This window comes from Rhinolophus ferrumequinum, chromosome 16 (assembly GCF_004115265.2).
Source record: "Rhinolophus ferrumequinum isolate MPI-CBG mRhiFer1 chromosome 16, mRhiFer1_v1.p, whole genome shotgun sequence".
Lineage (NCBI taxonomy): Eukaryota > Metazoa > Chordata > Mammalia > Chiroptera > Rhinolophidae > Rhinolophus > Rhinolophus ferrumequinum.
In genome coordinates, this window is record NC_046299.1 from 47,113,330 (window position 1) to 47,138,180 (window position 24,851).

The 24,851-nt window shown below is 35.7% G+C and overlaps 2 protein-coding genes across 5 annotated transcripts in view; one reads left to right on the forward strand and one right to left on the reverse strand.

Moving 5' to 3' along the window:
- TET1 (tet methylcytosine dioxygenase 1) overlaps window positions 1–24,851 on the forward strand; it is a 119,000-nt gene that overhangs the window by 19,957 nt on the left and 74,192 nt on the right. For 3 of the 4 annotated variants that reach the window (XM_033130601.1, XM_033130603.1, XM_033130604.1), the window contains exon 3: window positions 16,186–16,239. The exons of the other annotated variant lie outside the window; for it this stretch is intronic. In XM_033130601.1, coding sequence (XP_032986492.1) covers window positions 16,186–16,239 — 54 coding nt within the window. The remainder of the gene's footprint in view (window positions 1–16,185; window positions 16,240–24,851) is intronic. 4 annotated transcript variants of the gene reach the window in all.
- On the reverse strand, window positions 18,961–19,347 carry LOC117036041 (60S ribosomal protein L31-like). Its single transcript, XM_033130605.1, has one exon. It carries the CDS (start codon window positions 19,336–19,338, stop codon window positions 18,961–18,963), a length of 378 nt encoding a protein of 125 aa, XP_032986496.1. The 5' UTR covers window positions 19,339–19,347.

The window sequence follows — 24,851 nt, forward strand, 5'->3', positions numbered from 1 at the left end:
CTTAAAAAGTTACTTTTTAAAAGCTTTCACATTTAAATATACAATATATCTGGAATTTACTTTTATTTATGGTGTGAGATAGGAGTCAAGATTCATTCTTTTTCATGTGCACCATTACTACAATCACCATTCTTTTCCTAGTACTATAGTGTCAACTTTATCATAAATCAGGTGATTGATTAATTTTGGCTCTGTTACTAGATTGTGCTTTATTGGCCTTTTTGTCCTTGTGTCTAACCTGTCATACTCAGCTTTATAACTGGTTTGCTAACTGGTAGTTAGCAAGTTATTCTTCTTTGTTCTTCAATATTGATTTGGATTATTATTATTATTACTGTTATTGTTCTTTGCATTTTCATTAAAAATTTTGAAACAGCTTATAAATTTCCAGCAAAACACTGCTCAGATTTTTATTGTGATTATATTGAATGTAAACGTAATTTGGAGAGACTGACTTTTTAAAATAGATTTTATTGGGGAATATTGGGGAACAGTGTGTTTCTCCAGGGTCCATCAGCTCCAAGTCATTGTCCTTCAGTCTAGTTGTGGAGGGCGCAGCTCAGCTCCAAGTCCAGTTGCCAGTTTTCAATCTTTAGTTGCAGGGGGCACAGTCCACCATTCCATCCGGGAATCGAACTGGCAACTCTGTTGTTAAGAGATTGCGCTCTAACCAACTGAGCCATCCAGCCACCCCTCTGGAAGTTGAGTGGCAGCTCGCTGTCTTCAATCTGTTTGTGGAGGGTGCAGCTCACTGGCCCATGTGGGAATCGATCTGGCCACCCTGTTTTTCAGAGCTCACGCTCTAACTAACTGAGCCATCCGGCCGCCCCGAGACTGACATTTTTACAATACTGAATCTACAAGTTCATGACCATGCGGGGGTGTGTGTGTGTGTGTGTGTGTGTGTGTGTAATTTTTAAAAATTAATTGATTACTTAGTTTAAATTGAAGTATAGTTGATATACAAATTATGGTGTATTTTTATTTATGTAACTTATTTCTTTCAATGGTGTGTTGCAGTTTTCAATATGGAGTCATTTCATTGATTTTATTCTTATGTATTTGATTTTTTTTCTCTTTTGATAGATGTCAAAAAATTTTTGTTATGTATTTGATGCTATTATCAGTGATTAAGGCCATTTACTTTGGTACCTAAGAATATTGATATTTGATCCTCACATTAGAATTATTTTACTTACTGAGAATTGGAGTGAGAAAAAGAAAATAAATTTGTAGTTTCAAAAATGTTAATATTTTGTAGTTTTTTGTTGGTGCTTATCTGAAACAGAACTCTTAGAATTTTTTTTTTCTCTAAAGTATATTTAGCCCCTGACGGCATATGCCGTTTCTCAAAATGTTAACTACTAATCTCTGGGAGAAGTATTGTAAAAACAATTTTTGACTTACTTATTTTGGTCATAGATTACATTTTTGTCTCTGATAATAAAATAGGATTTCTTTTAATTGTACAATAGGGTGATTAGATAGTCTTCCCAGAGATATTTTTTGGCCAAGAGATAAAATGTTATTTTTCTGCCAAGCTTAGTTCAGTGTTCTCCATATTCAGAAATACAGATAATTAAAACCACTAACATTATAACTCATAGTCATCTAGGAATTTGCTCTTGGCTATATATTCCTCATGTGTATTTGTAACTTAGCATTTTGAGACATATGCATTATCCTAGTTATTGAATAGTGATAGAAGTAAAAAGTGGGTGGTGGGAGTTTTTTAGAGACAGAGAGTAGGTGTTTTGGTCAGGTTACACATTCAAAAATAACTTTTAGTGTATATAATACCAAAAGGAAACAAAACACAATTGTTTGTAGATATGCTTCTGAGGGCTGGGTATTGCATTATAATCTCTAGCATGATGTTTTGATATATTATAGTATTTTATCATTAATTGAATGACTAAATGAGCAATTTATGAATTGGTTGTCTAAGTGAAATAATCTCTCATATTTACTCTAGTTGATGTTTATTTTTTTCCCAAAAAATATTAAAGGGTTACTATTATATGTTTGGTTAGATTAAGTATTAGTATACTAGGTAACAGTGTAAAGTGTGCTGTTTATTATTGTGCTATCTTCTTAGCTAATGCAAATTCCACCTGGAAAACAATAATACCTACTTAGGTTGTACTTGGAAAGCCAAAAGTTAAATAATATATGATACAAATTGAACCATCAGTTGTTCGCTATTTTAGGAATAGTGTGATTGCAGTCTAGTTCCAGGTGTGATTTCATAATTGGTTGACATTCTTGTTTTATTTTATGCATTTTAGTGGGAGTGGGGATGGGAATGGCCTCTCCTGGCCACTGCTTTTCTTCGTGTTTTCAAACAGCTGGATCTCATTTTGGCATATGTTGTATATTGCATATGGAACAAATTTTTGCTACCAACCCCTTCAATTGAGGGCAGATGTTATATGTCCTTAAATATGCCTTTAAGGAATCTCTTTGGATCACTACTCAGACTTCAGTAGCATACCTAACCACAGAGCTGACCATAGGAAAGAAAAGCCTTTGGGGTCTAGGATACTGGCATGTGTAAATCCCAAGTATGTCATCAAAACCATGCTGATCTTGATTGATTCTGACCTGCGGGTATTAATTTCTAGCATCTTGTCACTATGGTTCAAATCTTACCTTGCCATTTCGTGTATATCATCTTTTCTAGGAAATAAATGTGGGAAACTGTCTAACACCTTTATCTAGTGTCAGCATAACCCAAGTTATACTGTCCTATGATAGTGAGCACCGCAGTATGGTACATGTTTTTTATTTTGCTAGGGAGCTTGACTCCACATCTTTTTGTTCTTCAACCTCTTGGTTTTTCATTCCCTAATAGTATTTCAAGAGTTGATAGTTTCAAAGCTGTAACAGTCATTCTCCAAAACACAATGCAGTATATGGATGATGTATTATAATACTGTACATTGAAACCTATATAATTTTACTAACCAATGTCACCCCAATAAATTTAATAAAAATGAAGAAAGAGAAAAAGTCATTCTCCTAATAAAGTTGCCAGGCTTTGTGGCACTATAATGTAGCACAATTGTTACCAGGAAGGAGAGAAGATGGAATCCTATCTTTTTGCATTATTATCATGCTAAAATAAGATACAACTAGAAATAAATCAAAGTAATGTAAGCAATTTGGGTCACCTTGATAATGATACTCAAGTCTTGAGTATCCAGAAAGCCTGGCTAATGATCATCAGCTCTTCACGTGTTATGAAAGCAACAAAAGAGAAATCTTGCTCTTTTCTGATTTAGTTATGTCCCATTAATACTGAGTCACTGTTTTTAAAAGAAAGGCATGGTGTTCTCCTGCAGAGAGAGCAGTAATTAGAAGTGAGCTGTTTAAATTGTAAGATTGTCCATTTTTCGCATACCACTATCCCTTTTTACAAAGTACACCATAAACCATTTATTGTATTCCATATGTACTTCACGTATCATCTTAGCAGCTAGTACTCCAAAACATTTTGGGGTTTATTCTATACATGTCATTTTCAAATACCAAAGATATTAGGATCATGCGATCTCTGTAACAGAAATTCAAATAGAAGACTTGAGAGAACAGTTTTTAGAAAGGTACAGAACACTTTTAAAATGTGTTAAAAAGCTGATGCCTGTGTTTAAAATTACTGCCGTATGCATTTGTGATTCAGTTATACCAAGATGCAAAGTTTTAACCACTCAAAATTCTAAGGGGAAAAGAGCATGAAAGGCTCAAAATCATGTATTTTTCTAATTGTAAATGGAATTTAGAAAAACAATTCTAGAAGGATACCTGCCAAACCAAACTGTTGAAGTGTTTACCTCTGAGGATTAAATTTTTTGGATGGAGGAGGGGTGCATTAGAAAGTTCGTGACTTTAATTTTTTGCTTAAATATTCGTCTGTGGTTTGAATTTTTACATAATGAGCTTGTGTTACTTTAAAAAGTAATAAAACATGCTAAATCAAAGTAATTTGCATTTAGAAAGTTTAGAAGCAGGAAAAAAAAATCCTATTACCTAGAGGCAAGCACCGTGAATATATTGGCATATTTGCTCCCAGTATTTTTTCTGCATTAAAAAAATAAGTCAAAGTCAAATGGGTACATTTTTTCCTTTTTTCACTCAGTATGTCATCAGCATTTCCCCTTTTGTGATTAAAAATGTGTTAACATTTAAAAAAATATGTGCATAATATTCCTCTAGGGAAATAGACATAATCTCCTAAATTATTTTTTGTTTCTGGATGCTTCAGTTTCTTAAAATTTTTCATATTATAGTAAACTTTTTGTATAAATTTTGTTTCCCATTTCAGATTATTTCCTTGACATTGGAATCAATAGTCTTTTATTTCAAGCTAAAAATGTTAACGTAACCAAAATATTTAGCATTTTGCTAATGAGTTATTGCCTAATGATTTCTAAATCTTTACTTTGGAAACCTAAAGTTTGTAGTACAGATACATTTTTTTGGAAAGTCAAGTCCTTTTCCTTCTTCCCAAATCAGAAAAGTGTCTATTATATTCTTTTTGGTAAACACATCTTAATACCCTCTCAAAGATGGGGACTGAGCTGGCATTTCAGCATATTTCCTAACTAATGATTGGATACTAGCCAGCTCAGATTAGGTACTTGGTGTATTTTTAGCTACTGTGGAAAAAAACAGAATTTTAAAATTACTGTTATTAGTGCTTTAGACTCCCTAAACTTTCCACATATTTTTTTGGTTACTAGACAAAAATTCCTAAGACTAATTTGATCCTACTTTAAATGATCCAAACACTCGTCTTTCAAATAATATTTCAGAAATCATAAAAATAGAACTTTTACATCAGAGGTTTTTAATCTGGATATGCTTTAGTGCTCTGTTGAGTTCTTCCCCTCAAAATTATATGCAACATATTGTTTTTATAGGCATTTTTCTGGAAAGATGGACCATAGCTTATCCCATCTCCTCAAAATTATATGCAATATATTTTTATATGCATTTTTCTGGAGAGATGGTCCATAGCTTTTATTAGATTTCATAAAAATGAAGTCATGTCTTCTACTCCCCAAATACAGAACAAGTAAAAGAATCACACTTTTTTAAGACTTTGAAGGAATGAAATTGACTGCTATTCTTATGGTTAAGAAACAATTAATACTATGAGTTTCGATACTCCCCTTGGTGGTCATCAGTGAGAATGGATCTATTTTTAACACTGTGATAGTCAGACCTGTGAAGCAGGGCTGTCATGAGCAGAAGAGATGTCTATAAAGGGTCAGGCAGAGCGCCTGCTACATACAAGTAATAGATGCTTAAATGTGGTAGTTATTGTAATATTCTTGAATAAATTTGCATATTCATTTCATTACTTTTACCTCTTTTCTCTTGCCATTTGATTCATGTTATTTCGAGGAAAGTAACAGAAGTCCTCCTTAGTGGCCAGTACACACCATTTCAAAATGCAAAAACATTTTTCCTGATGGAGAATTAAGATGCATTATGAATGAATTGCTTTCACTGTTCCCAAGTGGTAGAGAATTATAGTTGTGGTTTCCCACGAGATGACAATGCCACAGTTATTTTCTTGTCCTTGTATAATGAGAGGGTTTTGGTGTTTCTGCTATATTCTACACATTTACACTCTATGGCTTATTTATGTCATATTTTTATATGCAACACCATTTTGTGGTGAGTTTTCTGTTAAAGAGCAAAAGTAAGATCAAGCAGGAGGAAGTGGGAGAACAAGGCAGTGGAAGCCCACAGTTGATCCAAGCCATGGAATTTTGGATGGAGTTGATAAAGTTTAAATGTGGAGAGAAAACTGTGTGTTAGTTTCTTCTACACTTTCAGGAATAAGTAACTTGTTAAGAAGTTAATACAGAATTGCAGGGAGATTTGCCTACTAGGCAACATAGAAATTAAATTACCTTTAAAAAAAAAAGATTTTATTGGGGAAGGGGAACAGGACTTTATTGGGGAACAGTGTGTACTTCCAGGACTTTTTTTTTCCAAGTCAAGTTGTTGTCCTTTCAGTCTTAGTTGGGGAGGGCGCAACCACAGCTCCAGGTCTAGTTGCCATTGCTAGTTGCAACAGCCCACCAACCCTTGTGGGACTGGAGGAGTTGAACCGGTAACCTTGTGGTTGAGAGCCCACTGGCCCATGTGGGAATCGAACCGGCAGCCTTCAGAGTTAGGAGCACGGACCTCCAACCACCTGAGCCACCGGTCCAGCCCTTAAATTACCTTCTTTATTCACCTAATTCCATTTTCTAGAGACCCTCCTTTTAACTATGAGACTAAAAAAAAAATCAATAAAACAAGACAAAATGAAATAGTGTTTAACTTTTCTTTTTAAAGAACCAACAACCAGGGAACTATGATCATTGCTAATTAGGTACATAAGATTTTGACAAAATTAAAATTTTTTGACTTGAAACACAGGAAGCTGGCAAAGGAAAGGAATATAAAGAAATTAACATTTATGGAGGGTCTGCTGTTGGCCAGACAGACACTGTGCTAAAGGGCTTAATGTTACCATATTCAATCCTGACAATGACCCATGAAGTAAAAGTATTAGGACTCTCATTTTGCCGACTAAGAAAGATTACAGAAGCCCACCTAAAAAATGTGTTTAATTCCCTGTAGCTAGCAAGTAAGTAGTAGAGTTACACATTCCACTATGATAAAGGAGAATTAAACAATCTTTTTAAATTGAGATGTAATTCACATATTATAAAATTCACTCCTTTTAAAGTGTGTCTTTAGTATATATTCAGTGGTCTTTAGTATATTTACAAGGTTGTGCAACCATCACCACTATCTAATTCTAGAACATTTTCATCACCCTGCAAAGAAACCCAGTATAATTAGGTGGTCACTCTCCATTCTCCCCTCCCTTTGCTCCTGGCAACTACTAATCTGCTTTTGTCTTTATGGGTTTGCCTTTTTTTGGTCTTTGACATTTCATGTAAATGGAATCACACAATATTTGTCTTTTGTGTCACTTAGTGTAATGTTTTCATCTGTGTCATAACGTATCAGTACTTCATTCCCTTTTATGGCTGAATAACATTTTATTGTATGAAAAAAACACATTTTGTATACACATTCATCAGTGTATATAGACTTTTGGGTTGATAGACTTTTGTGTTGTTCCTAGTTTTTGGCTATTACGAAGAATGCTGTTAGGAATATTTGTGTACAGGTTTTTGTGGGGACGTGTTTTCAGTTATTTTGTGTCTATTCCTAGGATATGTGATAGAGAATTGTAGGAATGGAATTTCTGGGTCATATGGTAACTTTGTTGATGGAATTGCCAAACCTTTCAAAAGCAGCTATACCATTTTATATTCCAACCATCAATGTATCGGGCTTATAATTTCTCTGTATCCTCACCAACACTTGTTATTATCTAACTTGTTTATTATTGCTATCCTAGTGGGTAGCTGGTTTTGATTTGCATTTCCCTAATGACTAATGATGTCAAGCATCTTTTCCTGTGCTTATTAGTCATTCGTATATCTTCTTTGGAGAAGAATCTGTTCAAATCTGTCTTAGTCCCTTCCAGCTGCTATAAGAAAATATTACAGACTGGGTAGCTTGGAAACAACAGCAGTTTATTTCTCATAGTTTCGGAGGCTGGGAAGTCCAAGGTCCAGTCGCCAGCATGACTTGTGAAGAGTCTTTGGTTGGTTCATAGCTTGCTCCTTTTCACCCTGTCCTCACCTGGTGGAAGAGGCTTGGAATCTCTCTGCAGCTTCTTTTATAAGGCACTAATCCCATTCTTGGTTATCCCACCCTCTTGATTTACACACCTCCCAAGTTCCCACCTTCTAATAGTATCACATTTGGTGTTAGGATTTTAACATATGAATTGGAGGGCTGGGGACACACTCAGACCACAGCAAAGTCGTTTTGCCCACTTTAAAATTAGGTTGTCTTTTTGTTGAGTTGCTAGTGTTTATGTGTTCTGGATACTAGACCCCTATCAGATATATGATTTACAAATGTTTTCTCTCTAAGAGTTATCTTTTCATTCTTGTGATATATCCTTTGAAACAAAAAAGTTTTCAAAAATTTTTTTAACTTATTTAAGTGTGTTTTTCCAGGGCCCATCAGCTCCAAGTCAAGTAGTTGTTTCAATCTAGTTGTGGAGGGCGCAACTCACAGTGGCCCATGTGGGGATTGAACCGGCAGCCTTGTTAAGAGCACTGCTCTCTAACCAACTGAACTAACTGGCTGCCCCCAAAAGTTTTCCATTTTGATGAACTCTATTTTATCAATTATTTTCCCTTTGGTTACTGTGCTGAATCTTTCCTTTTTATTTTGTCATTCAAAATTATGAGTGAACTTTACCTTTTACTATGTAGAAACTTCACTGGGTTGCCGGAGGAAGCTAGAATTTTTTTCTTGCCTTTCATTTCCCTCCCTATATAGTACCTGGCATTTGGTAGACACCAAACAAATGTTGAATACTACTGATCAGAGATGTAGAACTGGTATATAGTAAACATTGATATCTGAAGGACATAATAACTATCACATGTCTAGTACTTACTAAGCCCCCAGTACTGTGTTAAGCACTGACATGCTCACTGTCTCATTTAATCCTCAAAACAATCCTATGAAATACACATTCTTTCCTCAATGTACAAAGTAAGACACTGAGGCTTAGAGATAGAGAAGCCAACCAATTTGTCTAAGACCACACAGTTGATCTGGGATTGGAGCCCTTGTCCCTGAACTGGGGCAACAAGCAAAATGTGAAGACCCTGGAGAATGGACCAAGAAGGAGACGGAAAATAGTCATGCTAAGGTGATAGTTGCTGTCTTTCAGACTTGTGAAACTTGAAAGAGATGTGTAAGAATTCTATAGGTTCATGTTGCAAAACAATACAATTTTTTGACATGAATCAAATATTTAAACTCTTTGAATTTACCAATTCCACTGCTTCTATATTTTAATTTCAAGATTACATTTCTCTTTAACCACCTTTTCAACTTCTCTCCATTTTTTATTTTTATTTAAAATATCTTTACCTTCCCTGAACCTCATTCCCCTCTGAATCCTGGACTGTTAATTCTATACTATCATAGTAATTTTTCACTCTTTTTGCCTTCACGCAGATGTTTTTATATTTTGTGTAGCTTTTCTGATTGTCTTCGGCAGGAGAGCTGTTCCAAATTATTCCCACTTTTATCACTGGAGGTGAAAGTTTCATATTCTTTTTAACTAATAAATGTAAGATTATGTTATGATGGTATGGTGGAATTAGCGTGCCCCAACTCTAGCAGAAATCTTGTTAATACTATATTTATCTGGGAGAGTTTCCAATGTCCCAAAATATTGTGTTTGAATAGCTGCAATTTTTATACTAAATGAGTTTTAAGTGTTCATTACGTTGTTTATTTACAGTTTTCTTTAGTGACAGCCTGATTCTCCATTGCTGCAATAGAACCACCTGGAAGTCAGATGGCGTACCACCTGCTTTTCATAGCCATTCTAGCATTAAACCCTAAATCTCAGTCAACCACTGAGACTACAGGTGGTGGACTTGTTCAAGGTCCCATAGTTAATTTCATCGTTGGGATTTGGATCCTAACAGGGACATACTGATCTTGTGTAAGATAATATTTTGATATTGTATAATATAATATTTTAAGGTGGAGAGGCCAGGAGGAAAGAAAATACTTTCTTTTCCAAACATCTAAAGCAATTTCCTTTTGTCACATGCATAGTTAATGATTAAGAGAATTTTTGGGCATAGTGATCCTTCCTCTTCCCAAAACCCGCTAACACTTCATTTATGATGATGATTAGCAAATGTAGCCCTGCAAAAATATGGGTACATATTCATAAAGTTAACAATTTAATCACAGCATTAGTGAATGCAGTTTGACTTATGTGCTTGAAAGAACTGATGTTAGGGGTAAGGAAAATATCAATTCATAGTTTATAAATATCTAGTGAAAATAGCAAGGACCACTTATTTCACTTTAAACATTAAGAGCTAGCATGTTGAATGTCACCTATAATTTTATATATATATATATATATATATATATATATAGTCACGGGATGTAAAGTACAGCATATAAGGAATATAGTCAGTGGTATTGTAATAACTACGTATGGCGTCAGATGGGTAGTGGACTTGTTGGGGTTATCACTTTGTGAGGGGTGTAAATGTCTAATTGTTAACTGATAATAATAATAATAATAACAACAACACTAATAAACGATCTAATGTGCCCATTGAATAAATATTTGGAAGTCAAGTAAATCAAACAGATTTTGGGCAAAATTGCGTTTTCTTCACCAGTCATTAAGAGTATCTACAGAGAAGCCATTATAATTGTTTATGCTAAAACATTCCTAATAAAGATTGGGAAGTTTTTCATTTAAATCTGCACAATTTACACAACTGTAAGCTTGAACTCATTAACTATTGATTGTAAAGTGCATTCTGGTAAAAATTACCTTTTTGTCTTCTTACAGCAAGTCTATCTCCTGACCCCACAAAGGAACTCACTCCTAAAGGGCTTTACATTTGAAAGCTTCAGACACAGAAATGGTAGTAAGTTAGAAGAAATGTTTCTCATAAGAACATCGAGGACCATTTACTTATTTTAAACAAGAGCTAATGTGCCCATTGAATAAGTATTTGGATAGCAGGAAAAGCAAACAGACTTTGGACAAAAATTAATTGTAGACTTTCTATTATAAATATTAATGGGCTCAATGGCAAATTTTTTGTTTATTTGTTTGGTCCCCCGAAAAAACGATAATTACTTCTTTCTACCTGAATTAAATTCCCTGGAAAAGAGTTATTTCATTAAGTCAGAGATCCCACAGGTGTTAAGCAGTGTCTCTAATATAGTTGGTGTTCTCTATTCTTCTGGAATGAACAAAGGAAGGGCATCCCTTAGTCCAAACATCAGAAGCATTTAACCAGTACAGTTACCCAGCTGAGAGTAATTTATTTCTAGGCAGACAAATCTTGCTTCTCGATAGATTGTGTGAGACTCTAGTAAATGAGTTCAAAAACTAGAGAAATTAACCCTTCCTGAATAATTGTCATCTCAACAAAAACATTTTACATACACTCATTCTCAAAATACAGTAATGCTTGTTTTCTGATTACGAGATTTAGTTATACAAGGGTGTTTTCTAGCTTGAAAGCAAGGGTTTTGAGATCTAGGACAAACCAATCACGTCTCCGTAGTTCTTCCTTTGGAAAGATACCTGATATTTGTGATGATCAGCTTAATTAACAGGAGCACCATTGTTGGCTTTTGAAAGGACTTTCAAATTATGGAAAATTGAATGACGGAACAGAAAAGTGACATTTCAATCTGAAATGGTAGAGAAGTAAAGGCTGATAACATCTCTTTATATGCATGCTCAATGAGCCAGCCTTATTACCTAAGTAGCATTACCTTATTACCTAGGTAGCATATTTATTTCTGTGCTTTCATCCCCACAGCCCCTTCACAGCCATACTGGAGTATGACTTTCAATAGCTGCAATGCCCCCCCCAGCCCTCCCTCCCCAACGTACTCCTGTGTTGTGGTTAGAATTGTGAAAAGTATGAGCCATCTTTTCCTTACTCTTATTGATTGCAAGTTTACAAAACATGGTACTTGGAATATCTTTATGCATTTATCACTGCGAAAGCTATGACCCCTCTCCCCCTAACAGTGCATAAGGGAAATATGGGAGGATTTCATGGGAGAGGAGAGTGTTGCTAAGGTGTCAATTTTGAGGAAGAGTGAATTAATTACTCCTGAGATTAATTTAGAAGACTCCTCCTAGGCAGTGTTTGCATGTCTAGTTTCTTGTGGCTGCAGAATTACTTATGCTTAGAAAGAGACGTAGATTTTTGAAATTACCCACAAATTTATTTCCAAGAGCACAAAAATATATTTTTCCAAAAGTACACATAATGTACTGTTGATTTAAAATACCAATCTTCTAGAAATCTGAGCTGCTCTTTATCAATCCTAAAAATGAAAAATGTGAGTTTGAAGACATTTCTCTTAAGGTTATTTTGGGATATTTATATATGTCTGTTCTTGGGTATTGAAAATGAAGAGGAGTTGTAGAGAGAACAGCATAGGTGGTTATAACTAGGCTCATGTCAAGTTCTAACTTGCTGTGTAACCTAAGCTAAGTAATTTTACCTCTTTAGGTCTCACTTTATGAAATAAAATAGTAGTTAGAGTAAATTTTTTTCTGATGTTCTTTTTCAGTTTATAATCATGTGATTTTTAAGAGATAAGAGATCTCGTTTTATAATATTTGAAAGAACCTAATACACCTGTGTTATGACAAGATTAAATATCAACTCATGCAATCATGTTTCCCTGTGGGAAAAACAAATTAAGTGACAAAAATAACTGAATAAGTAGGACTATAACACAAGGTTTCTTCGTTTCAGATCTGTTGTTCTTTCAGTAGGATCTAGTTGTATGCACTTTGCCTTAAATAATAAGAGATTGGTTCTCTTGACCTCCAATTTTTCTGCTAGTAATTTCTGCTTATCCTCTCCATCACCTATGCCCTGAACTGAGACTGTCAAGTCTGTTTAAGTACAGGATTTAGAACAGATGTCACAACCTAAAGAGGTTACCAGTCTCTATTCTGTGTTCAAACAAGTGTAGAACTTCGTGGTGTAATTATCAGTTGGATACTTGGAGTTAATGTTAGCTCTGGTCACTCGCATTAACTCTCATATTTAGTTGGGATATTCACTCATTTTACAGAACACTGCACACAGACCTGCGATGTTTGCTTAGGTTGTGAAGTGCAGTGTTGTATGGCTTCATGACTATCCCATGCAGTGAAAATGCTTGTCCATGGGGCTTTAAAAAATGGACTTCTCACCAAAGTGGATATTCAGTTCAGCTAACACTCTGAGCTTTATTTTATTTTATTGAGGCAAACATGTTGATCACATAGGTGATATAGATTGATTTTAAAAATATAATTATACCTTAATATATCATCACCACTCTACCAAATATTGAGCAGTCAACCTGAGAAAATGTTGATTTTTTAAAAAATTATATTTTAAGTATTCGGGGGGGGCATAATTTGTAATTGAAATGCAAGGCACTTTAAGACATGCAGGACTACTCTTGTGTGCGTTCCTGATGGGAATGTAAAATGATATAGGTACTTTAGAAAATGGTTCGGCAGTTTGGAAAAAATTAAACAGAATTATCATATGATCTAGCAATTTCATTCCCAGGTATACACTCAAAAGAATTGAAAGCAGGGACTCAAATAGATACATGTACACCAATTTTCACAGCAGTATTATTTACAAAAGCCAAAAGGTGGAGACAACCCAAATGTACATCAACAGAAGAATAGATAAATAAAGTGTGGTATATACACATAATGAAATATTATTCAGTCTTAGAAAGGAATGAAATTCTGATACATCTTACAACAAGCATGAATCTTAAAAACATTATGCCAAGTGAAGTAAGCCAGACACAGAAGGACAAATATTGTGATACCATTTATATGAGGTACCTAGAATAGGCAGATTTATAGAGACGAGAAGGAAGTAGAAGTTAGCAAAGGCTGGGAGAAGACAAATGAGGAGTTATTGTTTAATGGGTGCAGAATGTCTGTTTGGGATGATGAAAAAAGTTTCTGGAAATAGAGAATGGTGATGATTGCACAACATTGTGAATGTACTTAATACCACTAAATTGTGCACTTAAAAATGGTTAAAATGGCAAATTTTATGTTATGTATGTTTTACCACAAAAAAAAAAAAAAAAAACCTCTTCAAAGAAAAAGAAATGTACCTAAGGATTATAGTCCATAATATTGTAATAACCTTATAGTGTCGAGGGGTCATTAGACTTGTTCAGGGGATTACTTCGTAAGTTATAAATGTCTAACCACTATGCTGTACTACTGTACACCTGAAACTAATATTGCATATGAACTGTAATTGAAAAAAGAAAAAGTAGGGTTTGCACCTATTTTTAAGAAAAGGTCTTGCACCCATTTTGAAATCTTCTTATGTTTGATCCTGCTTTTCTACCTATTTCATAGTTGCTTCTTTCCCCACATAGAGCTTAGTGTGGGCTCAGTGTTCTTGACGTTGCCCTGGTGGATGTGGTTACATCAGAATCCACTAGTTTTTCTATAAGTAGGCTTGCTTCTTATATTAAAAACTTTGAGAGTGGGGAGGTGAGGGAGAGGTAGTTTAAAATGGGAAAACAATGCCTGTTGGACTTCCCATTTCAACATGGAAAGTGTGCTTTTGTGGCAAACCAAAAGACTAGGAATCGAGGGTGATGAAATACAGGCCTTCCGGCCCTCACTCTGTTCCCGATTTCTGGTTGTGGGAATCTGTTCTGAATCCAACTGCAAGTGGAAAACCTATTTTTGGCTGAGTAGCCAGGGAGGCCCTCCTGCCAATCCCCCAAATGTGCTGCTGAAACTTTGGCCCTGTAAGGATGGAGCTGAGGCTGTCTTTCCAAGATCTGTGCAGCTGTCAAGGTGGCTGTGATGGGACTGTGACCGTCCTCTGCACTGTATTTTGGCAGTGACCTTGAGACCTGCCAGCTCACAGCAGCTGTACTTACTGGTTCTTGCTCTACTGCCACTGTTGCCTGGCCAGGGGGCTAAAGGGAGGGAGCCAAACTCCGCTGGCTCTGAAATTCCCAGCATCTGGCAAGTTCCCACTCTTGGGGCCCACCTCTCCCAGAGACTAGTACATAATGGACATGGGGGCAGTCAAGGTGTGTGAGTGTGGGAGACTGCTTGTTCCACCTCTGGCTCAGGTCTCAGTCCCTGGGAAGTGGGTAGCTCTGTCTGACCATCAGCCTGGGGTGTAGACAGACTCCACATGGGGACCGGCTTGGCAGCTCTGCAGAGAGATGCTCAGTGATAGTTTATGATCTTGGGAGACTAGAGGAGCCTAAGGTGCTCCTTTGTCCCAAAGGTATGTGTCCACCTTCTGGAAGGAAGGGATTTCTTTGGGAAATGAAGGTCACCAGAAATGTCCAGAGCAAGAGAGAGAAATCTTTTCCCTCCAGCCACGCAGAGTGGCAAGTGTATTTTGAAAACTCCTCCCCCTTCTACTTTGTCCTCATCCTGTCCTTTTCCTTTTAAGTGGCTTTATTATTATTTTTAAACCGCCTTTGTCATTGGACATTTATTGACAGAAATCAAATTGCTGTGTTTCTGGGCAAAGCGCCTGCTGCAAAGAGGTGTGGTTCCCGAGGAATGAGACACGCAGCCCAACAGCTGAGCCTACGCTGTCCTCACATAACCTCCCTGCCTTAAATATCGCCAATATTTAGCCTTGCCTTATAAAGTAAAAATGCACAATACCTTCCAGAGTTTCAGCAAGCCCAAATGCCCCCGCCGGCTCAGTTATATCTCCTGTACGTTGGAGGCAGGGCCGCGCACCCCTCCCCCGCGCAGACCTGCTCTCTGAGCCACCAAAAGGTTACTAATCAGGGAGTCTCTGCCATCGGATCGATGGCGGAGACCTGGGGGATTTGTGTGCATTGTTTTTGCTGAAGCCTCCTGTGAATTCGGCGCGACCAGATCCTCTGCAGCGAACTCCATGTCGCAGCTTGTGGCTGCCTGTGTCCTGTGGTGAGAGCGGAGCCACACAGGAGATCCTTTGTCTAGGAAGGCTAGGCAGAGAAGATCACTTTGGAGTTGCTAAGCTCTGCATTGCCATTGGCTGCACTCTTTGTGGGGCTGTTTTTGCAAAAGGCATGCCCAGCACGTCTACAGTGCTGGCAGGCCAGGGCTGCCTTTAAACACCATGATAATAACACCAAAAAGCAGTTTGCAGAACTGTTCCACTGTAGAGGCTTCCTCTGCAGAAGCAAGCAAGATGGCTACCTCGTGGGCTTCGCTGTGAAGAATGCAGAGGCTAATTAAGACAGACTTTAAGGGGAAAAAGGGTATTTCCCTACTTCATCTTTATGCAAGGCTTTTTTTTCAGTGACTTTTAAAGTATACATTTTACATAAGCTCTTTAGGTTCTGCCTAGCAAACATGTTGATGATTTTAAATGGTATAAGTAGTTTTATACAGAAATAGCCAAAATTTTTTTAGAGGGGTGGGAGCTAATTTTTTTTTTTCTCAAACGGAGGCACCTTTTGCAATTTGCCTTTTTTTTTCCCATTTTTTGTTTTTAGGTTATAAAGGAAAACAAGAGGCCCCAGAGGGAAAAGAAGCCCAAAGTTTTAAAGGTAATCAGCTATTGACTAAATCATTTGATTTTTTATTTTTTCCATTTCATACAGTATTTTTCTGTCACTTAGGGGTAAATTTGGAGTGCAGTAGACGTGAATTCTCCTGGATTTTCAATAGATAAATTAATTTTCACTCAACTATAGTGGTGGGGTTTTTTTGATGTGCTGCATAATGTGCATATTAGCATCCTTTATTTTCCACTCCACACATCTGCAGAAAGAAAAGTTTATATGCAAAGTGGTGTGAATTAAATTTATTTTTCTTTGTAGCTCCCTTTGTAGCAGCTGCATTTGTGGTGTTGCACCACTGTGTAAACTTAAGCTCTTAAGGAGAGACACTGTTTGAAGTTGACAGCTATGATCCATTGTGATTTTAATAGACCTTCCATTAGATACAGTTTTAAAATGGGTGACTTTTCTTTCCAAAGGAAAAGGTCTTTAGAGGTTTTAGTTCAACTTGAAGTGTGTAAGTCATTGAGATCTTATAGCTAAATTATAATTGCTTAATCCCAAAGTCTCATTATATCATCTTTAATTTTGGCATTCATGGAGCTGTAGGAATATGCCTGTTTCCTTTATTTTCAATAGTTTGCCTTACGAATATTTAGTAGTAACCTGATTCGGTTATAAGCTAGCAATCTGTGTTATGAGCTTTGTGCAGTATTTAAAATGGTTAATTTAAAAGCATATGGCATTACTAAAAGTTCGAGACTACCTTTAGTCAAGCAAATAGGGGCTTATGTGTTAAAGGTTTCAAGTGGTATACTACTATTATAAAAGTAAGCACCCTGAACAAGGTTTTTAATTCAAGAAGACATATTAAGCAATAAAACTATGGTCTTTAAAATTATACTGTGCACATATAATTTAACATATTTTAACCTAATCATAGCTTTTCTTTTGAGAATAAAGTTTAGCACTCAAAGGGGAAGAACATGTTGAACTATGGATGTGGCAAATTTTTATCTCATTTGTTTCCCCAGTGTATACCTTGAAAATGTTATTGACATGGAGAACCACACCTTGCATTGCTTTCTAATTTGTCTGACCACCTTGAGTTTCTGTTTCGTGTGTGTACATAGCATTGCCATGTACATTTTTCATCACCCAACAAGTATTTATTTAATATTTACTACATAGACATCAGTGTGCTAGCTAGGCACTGTAAAATGAATGAAATTGCTTGGCACAAATTCTCACTTGGCCTGAACAAATAGAATACTGGTTATTTTCAAGGTAAATTAAACCCTCTTCTTTTTTGTTTTGATTTGTTTTGTTTTTGTTTTCTGCATATTGATCTACCTACCCTACCCCCAACCCAACCATAGAAGTATATTATTGGGAGCCCTACTTAGGAGTTTTGTCTTAAAATTTCAAGGGAGAAATAGTTTTAGTCCTGCTGTCATAAATGGCTCTCAAATTTGTGGGAGGCAGGGATGGGGGCATAGGACAAAGGAATAGACTGCACAGACAAACTAATATAGACTAAGCTTGGTAAGTAAATCATCACCTGGCTTTGCTAGGAGTAGAATTAGGCTTTGGGAGTACTATTTAATTCTATGTTTATTTTGTTAGTCTGTGGGTGTCCTGTCACCTGAAATAAGTTTCAGAAGTAATTATACTGTGTGTTGCTTTTTTGAATCATGGTTGTAGACTCTGACTTTTTAAAAAATAAGTGCCTGTGGTAGTTGAATTTCATGTGCCACAAAGCAGAACCCAATTATTGCTCACTTTCCTCTATAGCTGTCCATTGTTGTACAAGAGTAGGGAAATAGTCTAAAAGAAAAAAAAAAATTTCTGATTTTGTCATTTTTACATGTGTTCTTTAATTTTCTGTTGGGCATAATATTTTTTGTTTTTCTCCAAAGAAGGCTTCGTTTCTCTGCTCCTTAGTAGAAATGCTGAAATACTTTGAGATTTTAGTTAGGTATGTGTAAAATGCAGTTAGAACAAAGATAGAATATTATATAACCCTGAAGGAGATATTAAGTTAAGAAAACTAAACGTTTTGGGAGGAAGTGTGGGGGAAGAGTACAACCTGCTGTTTGAGGTTTTTTGGATGAGGAGGTAACAGGGTATCAGTGATGAGAAGTTACAAGTTACAACTTAGTTTCCTTTCATAATTCTCTCTTTGCTTTTGGCATTGTGCCAGAGAACTTTCCTTGACTCTGGCCTCTTAGATCTTCAAGTTTCCTGGGTTTCTTACTCTTTGTCAGGGTAGACGCTATAGGTATCCTGACTAACTTTCATCTTCATCATCTGTTAGCAAGTAGTTGGATAGATAAAGAGACTGATTAAGGAAATCGGTGTAGAATTGAAGCTTGTCCTATCTTACTCAGAACCTGCTAACAAATACTGAATCCAGTTGTGGGGCTGAAATTGCCTGGTGTGTCTCACACCTCTCATCTTTAAACAGTGTATTATCTATATTGATAAACTATACTCCTTCTATTTTAATTCAAAATTTAAAACTATAAATAGTGATCTTAAATCCCTGACTAGAGAGAGCCTTTTCCTCTAGCTGAAATGACAGTTTCTGTCCAAAGCACTCTAATGGCTTGAAAGGGAATTAAGTGATTGGGAGAGGGGGTCAGCATAAACACCTGCCCCCACTGGTGCTAGAGGACCAGGTTCCTGCTCAAGCCCTAGTAATGATATCTGTCTATCTATTTATTTATTTATTTTTGCAGTTTTGTAACTTTATTTGATGATCAGCAGTTAGTTCTTATCCACATTAACTGTCTGTAGATTTTTGAAAGTGGTGACAGGTACGTAGGCAACCAATGTATAGAACTTATTTGGTGAATCTTCATCCTCATTACGCTTTCTGGACAGCCACACCCGGCTGCGGTACGGGACATTCCTTATTCCTTTGGCCCAGACAGCTTTGTTGAGTCTGGTGTCAATGCGCACATCTGGGGTTCCCATCTCCTTCATGGCAAATTTCCGGATCTCTTTGAGTGCCCGAGGGGCAGGCTTCTTGAAACCCACTCCATGGGTGCGCTTGTGAATGTTGGTGGTGTACTCTCTGGTCACTATCTCATTGATGGCAGAATGGCTCTTCTCTTTCTCGCCACCCTTCTTTGCGGGAGCCATCCTGCCGGGCCCAAGTTAGAAAGAAAGAGTGCGAGGGTATTGTGGGAGAGGGAAAGCAGCGTCTCCATGATATCTATTTTCATATCTAGAAGGCAGCTTGTTGGCTGTGCTACAATTATTTCCTTGACTTTTGAGTAAGGTAAAGGCGTGAAATAGTTTCAGGCCTGATTCATGAAATTGGACTTGTGAGTGGCATGGTTTGGAACTCCTCTTGGTAGAAATATCTATGTAAATAATCTTCACTTTATGTGTTGAGGTAGGAGGACATATTCTCTTAGAGAAAGTCAATTTTAAGGTAGTATCACTTTGGTTATGTTGTCAGTCATTGTCCCTGGAGAAAATCAGATTGCACAGTCAGTTGGGGGTATTGAGGACAATTTAAGAAAGGGATTGTTTGAAAGGGTTGTGGGAAAAAGTAGGGATGGCAGAGCATCCTGAGGCTAATGACAACAGAGAGCTATTGCCACTCCTAGGCCTGAAAAGGGGCAAGGTAGTGGGAGCAGGAACCCAGGTAGAATAGCTTCAGCTGAATAGAGGGAGCAGGAGCTTTTGTTGTGGCTCTTTGGTATAGGGGTATTTCTACAAAGAGAAAGTCATGGAGAGGAGGGTATGGAAATAAATACCCTACCCTCCAGTTTCCTGCTGCTTTCATTGGTTAATCCCAATCACAAGCAAAAAAGAAAGAAGCCCACTGATGAAATATATCCTGGTCAGCCTCCTGTAGCGTGCAAGAGAGTGTGGAAGGTGGAGTGGATGTGGAGGGCCAAACAGAACATACTCAGACCACAGGGGTGGTATGGTAGAGTTAAAAATGGTACTACAACTGTAATTATGTAAGAAGGTAACATTAAGCAAGGCTGAGTGAAGTGTATGCGTATGTAAGAACTCTATATGATTTTTGCAACTTATCTGTAAATCTAAAATCATTTCAAAATAAAAAGTGTGGGTATCCCTAAGAAGGACCCCATTTATACATCCTGTAATTAGATACCCTTTCTAGACTGCTAAGGGCCATTTTTCTAGCTATTTCGTTATAAAATGTCATCAAAGTAGTATTTGAAAGACTGGGTGAACAAATATAAAGAAATGTCAGTGGGTATTAAACCAGGAAGCTGCCTGTCTACAGATGATTTAGAAAAGAAAAAATGAAAACTAAGTGATCTTCCTGCTAGCTTCTGTGCACACTGGCAGCTCTGCTCTTCACTGTTTCCTTCCTTCCTTGATGATGCTGATAGAGGTGGTGAGGTAGTAGGGGGAGCCCATGTAAGACACATCTCACTAAAAGAGGACAGACACTGGCATACTTACGTCTTTTTAAAATATGTTTTAAGAGGAGAATTAAGTCATACATAAATTACATTCATACATGGTCCTGATTTGCACAACATAGTGACCATTCAAAATATTTAGTACTACCATCATAGCCTGGCACATAGTAAATGCTCAATAAATGTTCTTTCCTGAACAACATTTTAACATTCATTAAATCCTCGTATATTTTTAGCACTTACTAAATGCTGGCGCTACAATGATTTCTGCCTTCAAGGAGACTATGTTGCTGAGGCAAGGCAGGCAAAAAAAATTAAATACAAATGAATAAATTACAAGTTCTGGAATGTATATTCTTAAAAGAAACAAAGTACTGAGATAGGGAAAACACCATCTAGGGAAATTATTTGGTATCTTTGAGAACCAGCCCTTTATTTTTAAATTGTTATACATACTAGTGCTGATTTAAAAGTACCAAATTAGATACAATTAAGTTACCTTGTTTATTTTTAAAACCCATTTAAAGCTACAGGAAATGGAAGGTAACAGAGGTATTAAAGATTTTCCTCTGCACACTTAAACCTACAACTTTGTTTCAGTTAGTAAAGGAAATCATTGGTAAAATGATAAACTTTTCTTAACTCTGGTTATAATGTAACATTCCATGACTCATAGCAACATGTTGCAAGTTGAAGTGATAGGTCAAATACTGAGCTTGACCATTATTCAGGAAATAAAACATGCCATTTTTATAGAGTTCTTCACAGTCTTAGGCAATGAATACCAAAAGTCTCAATAAAATCCAGAGTGGGTGGTGAGAGTATCCACGAAGGGATACCAGTTTAAAACAAAACAAAACAACAAAGCAAAACCTGGAAACAAATTAGAAGAAGATAATCTCAGAATACAAAATGCTCATATAAATTTAGTAATTTAGACTTATGATTCAACACATGGTCCTTATTTTCCTCATTATGTCATAAGCTGGCAAAAACTGTCAAAGACGTGTATTCATCCGCCAGTGTTTATTCACACAATCATTAAAGACACACATGGGGCTTCTGGTTTGCATACACAGAAATTGTAATGTAGCGTTTTGCCCAGAGATGATCACACTGATTTTAGGGCTGGGTTGTCATTAATACAGCTCACACAGAGTCAAATCATTCATTGGATCATGTACATTTCCAGTTATTCAAGATTCCTCTCTGTAATTTCTAGGAATGATCCCAAACAGAGAATCAGAGTGAATAAAAGCCAAGTGGGGTGAATGCGCTTGAGGAAAATTTCATTAAGGCCACAAAAAAATTTTTGTTGAATTCTTCCTAGTGCTGAAAAAACATATGCCTTGCATCTTGAATACTTACGTTCATCTGATACTGTATGGTTTTTTTTGTTTTGTTTTGTTTTTTACCATATTTATTTATTTATGATACTGTATGTTTTGATACTGCTGGATTCATACTGACTGTTTTCTGAAGTCTACTTTCCTTACTGTATAACTCTCCATATACTGGCTAGAGTATATTCTCAAGTCAGGTAAAAAGAACTGTTAAATTTTTGTTAAAACCTTACTAGTATCTTAACTTATTTTCAAGTTATAATTAATTTAATAACAGAATGCCTTTCAATGTCCAAAATATGTAATAAAAATAATGTTTTTAAAGATTTGATGGCAGGATTTACCTACCATAGTGGCCTATGCAAGAGAACGATGATTACAGTATTTTTTTTAAAACCTATTCTGGTGCTTTATAGTTTTAAATACTCCTTTTGTGTTTTTTAAACTAAAAACAGGACTTTCTGCACATGACAAATTTTAATGGAACAGATGCTGCAGTTTTATCATCTATGTTTAAAATTTCATAATGTCATATGAATTTGATTAAAAAAGCATAGGTCTTTTCATGGTTGTAAGGAAACAGATGTTAAACAATAAACTTAATCTTAGGAACTTAGTTATTTTAAATAACAAAATTATTTATTTTAAGTGTGACGTTGTGTTTGTGTTTAATTTTAAATAGAGTATACACATATACACACTCACATAGGATCATAGGACGGTGGTAGAGTTAAGTGAACTTAATACATGTAAAGTGCTTAGGACAGCTTGGCATGTAACAATTTCTCAATTTGTGGTATTTTTACAGCTAAAGGTGTAATATATGTTACTAAAATATTAAGTGAACCTTTCAAAAAATGCATTTTCTTAGCAGTATATTCATAAAGACTAGGATATCATCAATATGAAAAACTCACAGTTGATGGTTAGTTTGAATGATAGAACTCAGTTACAAAGATAAAGGTGGACTGGGATGAACACATTTGAAACAAGGTACCAGTTACAGTGATGTTTGTAGGTTATGTACCTTAAACATGATTTCTTTCAGATAAAAGCCACATAAATACCTGAAACTAAGAAAAAAAATTTAAGAAAAGTACCACTAAATTATCAAACATTTTATTTGAAATATCTGAATGTATATTTTTCTATCTTAGAAAGACATGTTTTCACTTAATATCTCGTGTATTCATTCTAATTTAGAAAAGGAAAATAATTCATCTAATAACTGAGTATTCCAATGCTTGACGTAATTTTAAAGTTATTTTAGATATAACTCCTCTGTAGAAAAAAATAGGAAAAAATATATATGAAATTTTCTGAGCATTTAAATTTTAAATTTTGATATAAGTATTTAATGCTTTTGATTACTTTCCATTTTTTAAAATTTTAACTGTTTATTTCCTTGTGGTATCAACAGTACCCAAAGGAAGGTGCATGACCTTTAATGCCACACACTCCTGCTTCTTCTATTTACTAACTGTGTGACCTACGGAGATTTAACTGAATTCTCTGAGACTTATGTTCATTATCTGTAAGAGGAGCAATAAGTGATCCACAGGGTTGTTTGATAGATTACATAATTTTTAATTTACTGAATTTATCCCATGTATAATAGATGTTTAATAAATGATAGCTACCATCATTATTGTTTTTGTTATGACTGTTAATCTAAAATAACATCCTGTATAGAATATTAATGTGTTTAGGTTTTGAGTTGTTTTCATTATTCTTTAGATTGTAAACCTTTTTAGTTTAGAACAGCATTCAACTTTGTATTATGGGTAGTGTCTTAATGTATTAATAATACTAATTAATATTAATAATTATTGAATAGTGCCTACTACTCAATAAATGTTAGTTTAATGAATGATTGAATTAATGCATATCATGGCCTAACTTTAGTCAGGTCTGAACTATAGAAATTATTATAATGACATTTGGATATATGAGGGAAACTACACTTTCTCAAATCATCAGGCCAGCCTTGAATAGTCTCTGTAATAAATTGCTATGGAAATCAGGACACATGTCTAATACATTTAATTTAATTTGATTAATTTTTCTCTCAATGTACTTGTAAAAGCAAACCTACTTGAAAGAATATGTATTACACATCTATTAATATATTCTTTTTTGTATACTTTTTTTGATGGACGATGTGACATTTTACCTGTAAATACTACAGCATGCCTCTCCTAAGAAAAAAAATATTCTTCTACATAAGCACAGTGCAATTATCACACTGAAGAAATCTTATATTGATTCAGTCTGGTCTAACATAGGACACTCTCCATTTAAAAATCTTTCAATTGTTTCCTCCTCCCAAAAATACCTCTGCTAGCTGTTTTCCTCCTGATCTAGCATCCAGTCTTAGATTCACGTCTTGCATTTGGTTGTCATGTCTTTGTGGTCTCCTTTTGTCTGGTCTTCCCATCATTGTGTGTGTGTGTGTGTGTGTGTGTGTGTTTCTTGACTGATAATTTGAACACTATTTGTCTTTTATTACATTTTTATAAAATCTTTTGATTTGAAGATCAAGAAATCTGGGTAACAGTAAAATTACAGGTTTCAGTTAGATTGTCCAGTCCACATTTAGCCTTGTGGTCTTTGTTGGAGACTGTCCATTGCTACCTAGATTGGATCCTAAATTTGGAATTGGGAGACTAGCAGATTAAAAAAAATCAATGTCGTTGAATGAACTCAGATTAAATTGATCTGCTGCATCTACGCCGGTTGGTAGCAGGGAATGGAAGAGAACGGGACACCTTAATTATTGGCTCTGAAATAAGTGAACAAAATGAAGTAGTGGTATTTATAGTGTCGTGGGAAAACACAGAAAAGTAGTATTGGCTTGAAGTAAGGATTTATTTATTTATTTTTTAAAGCTTTTATTGGGGAA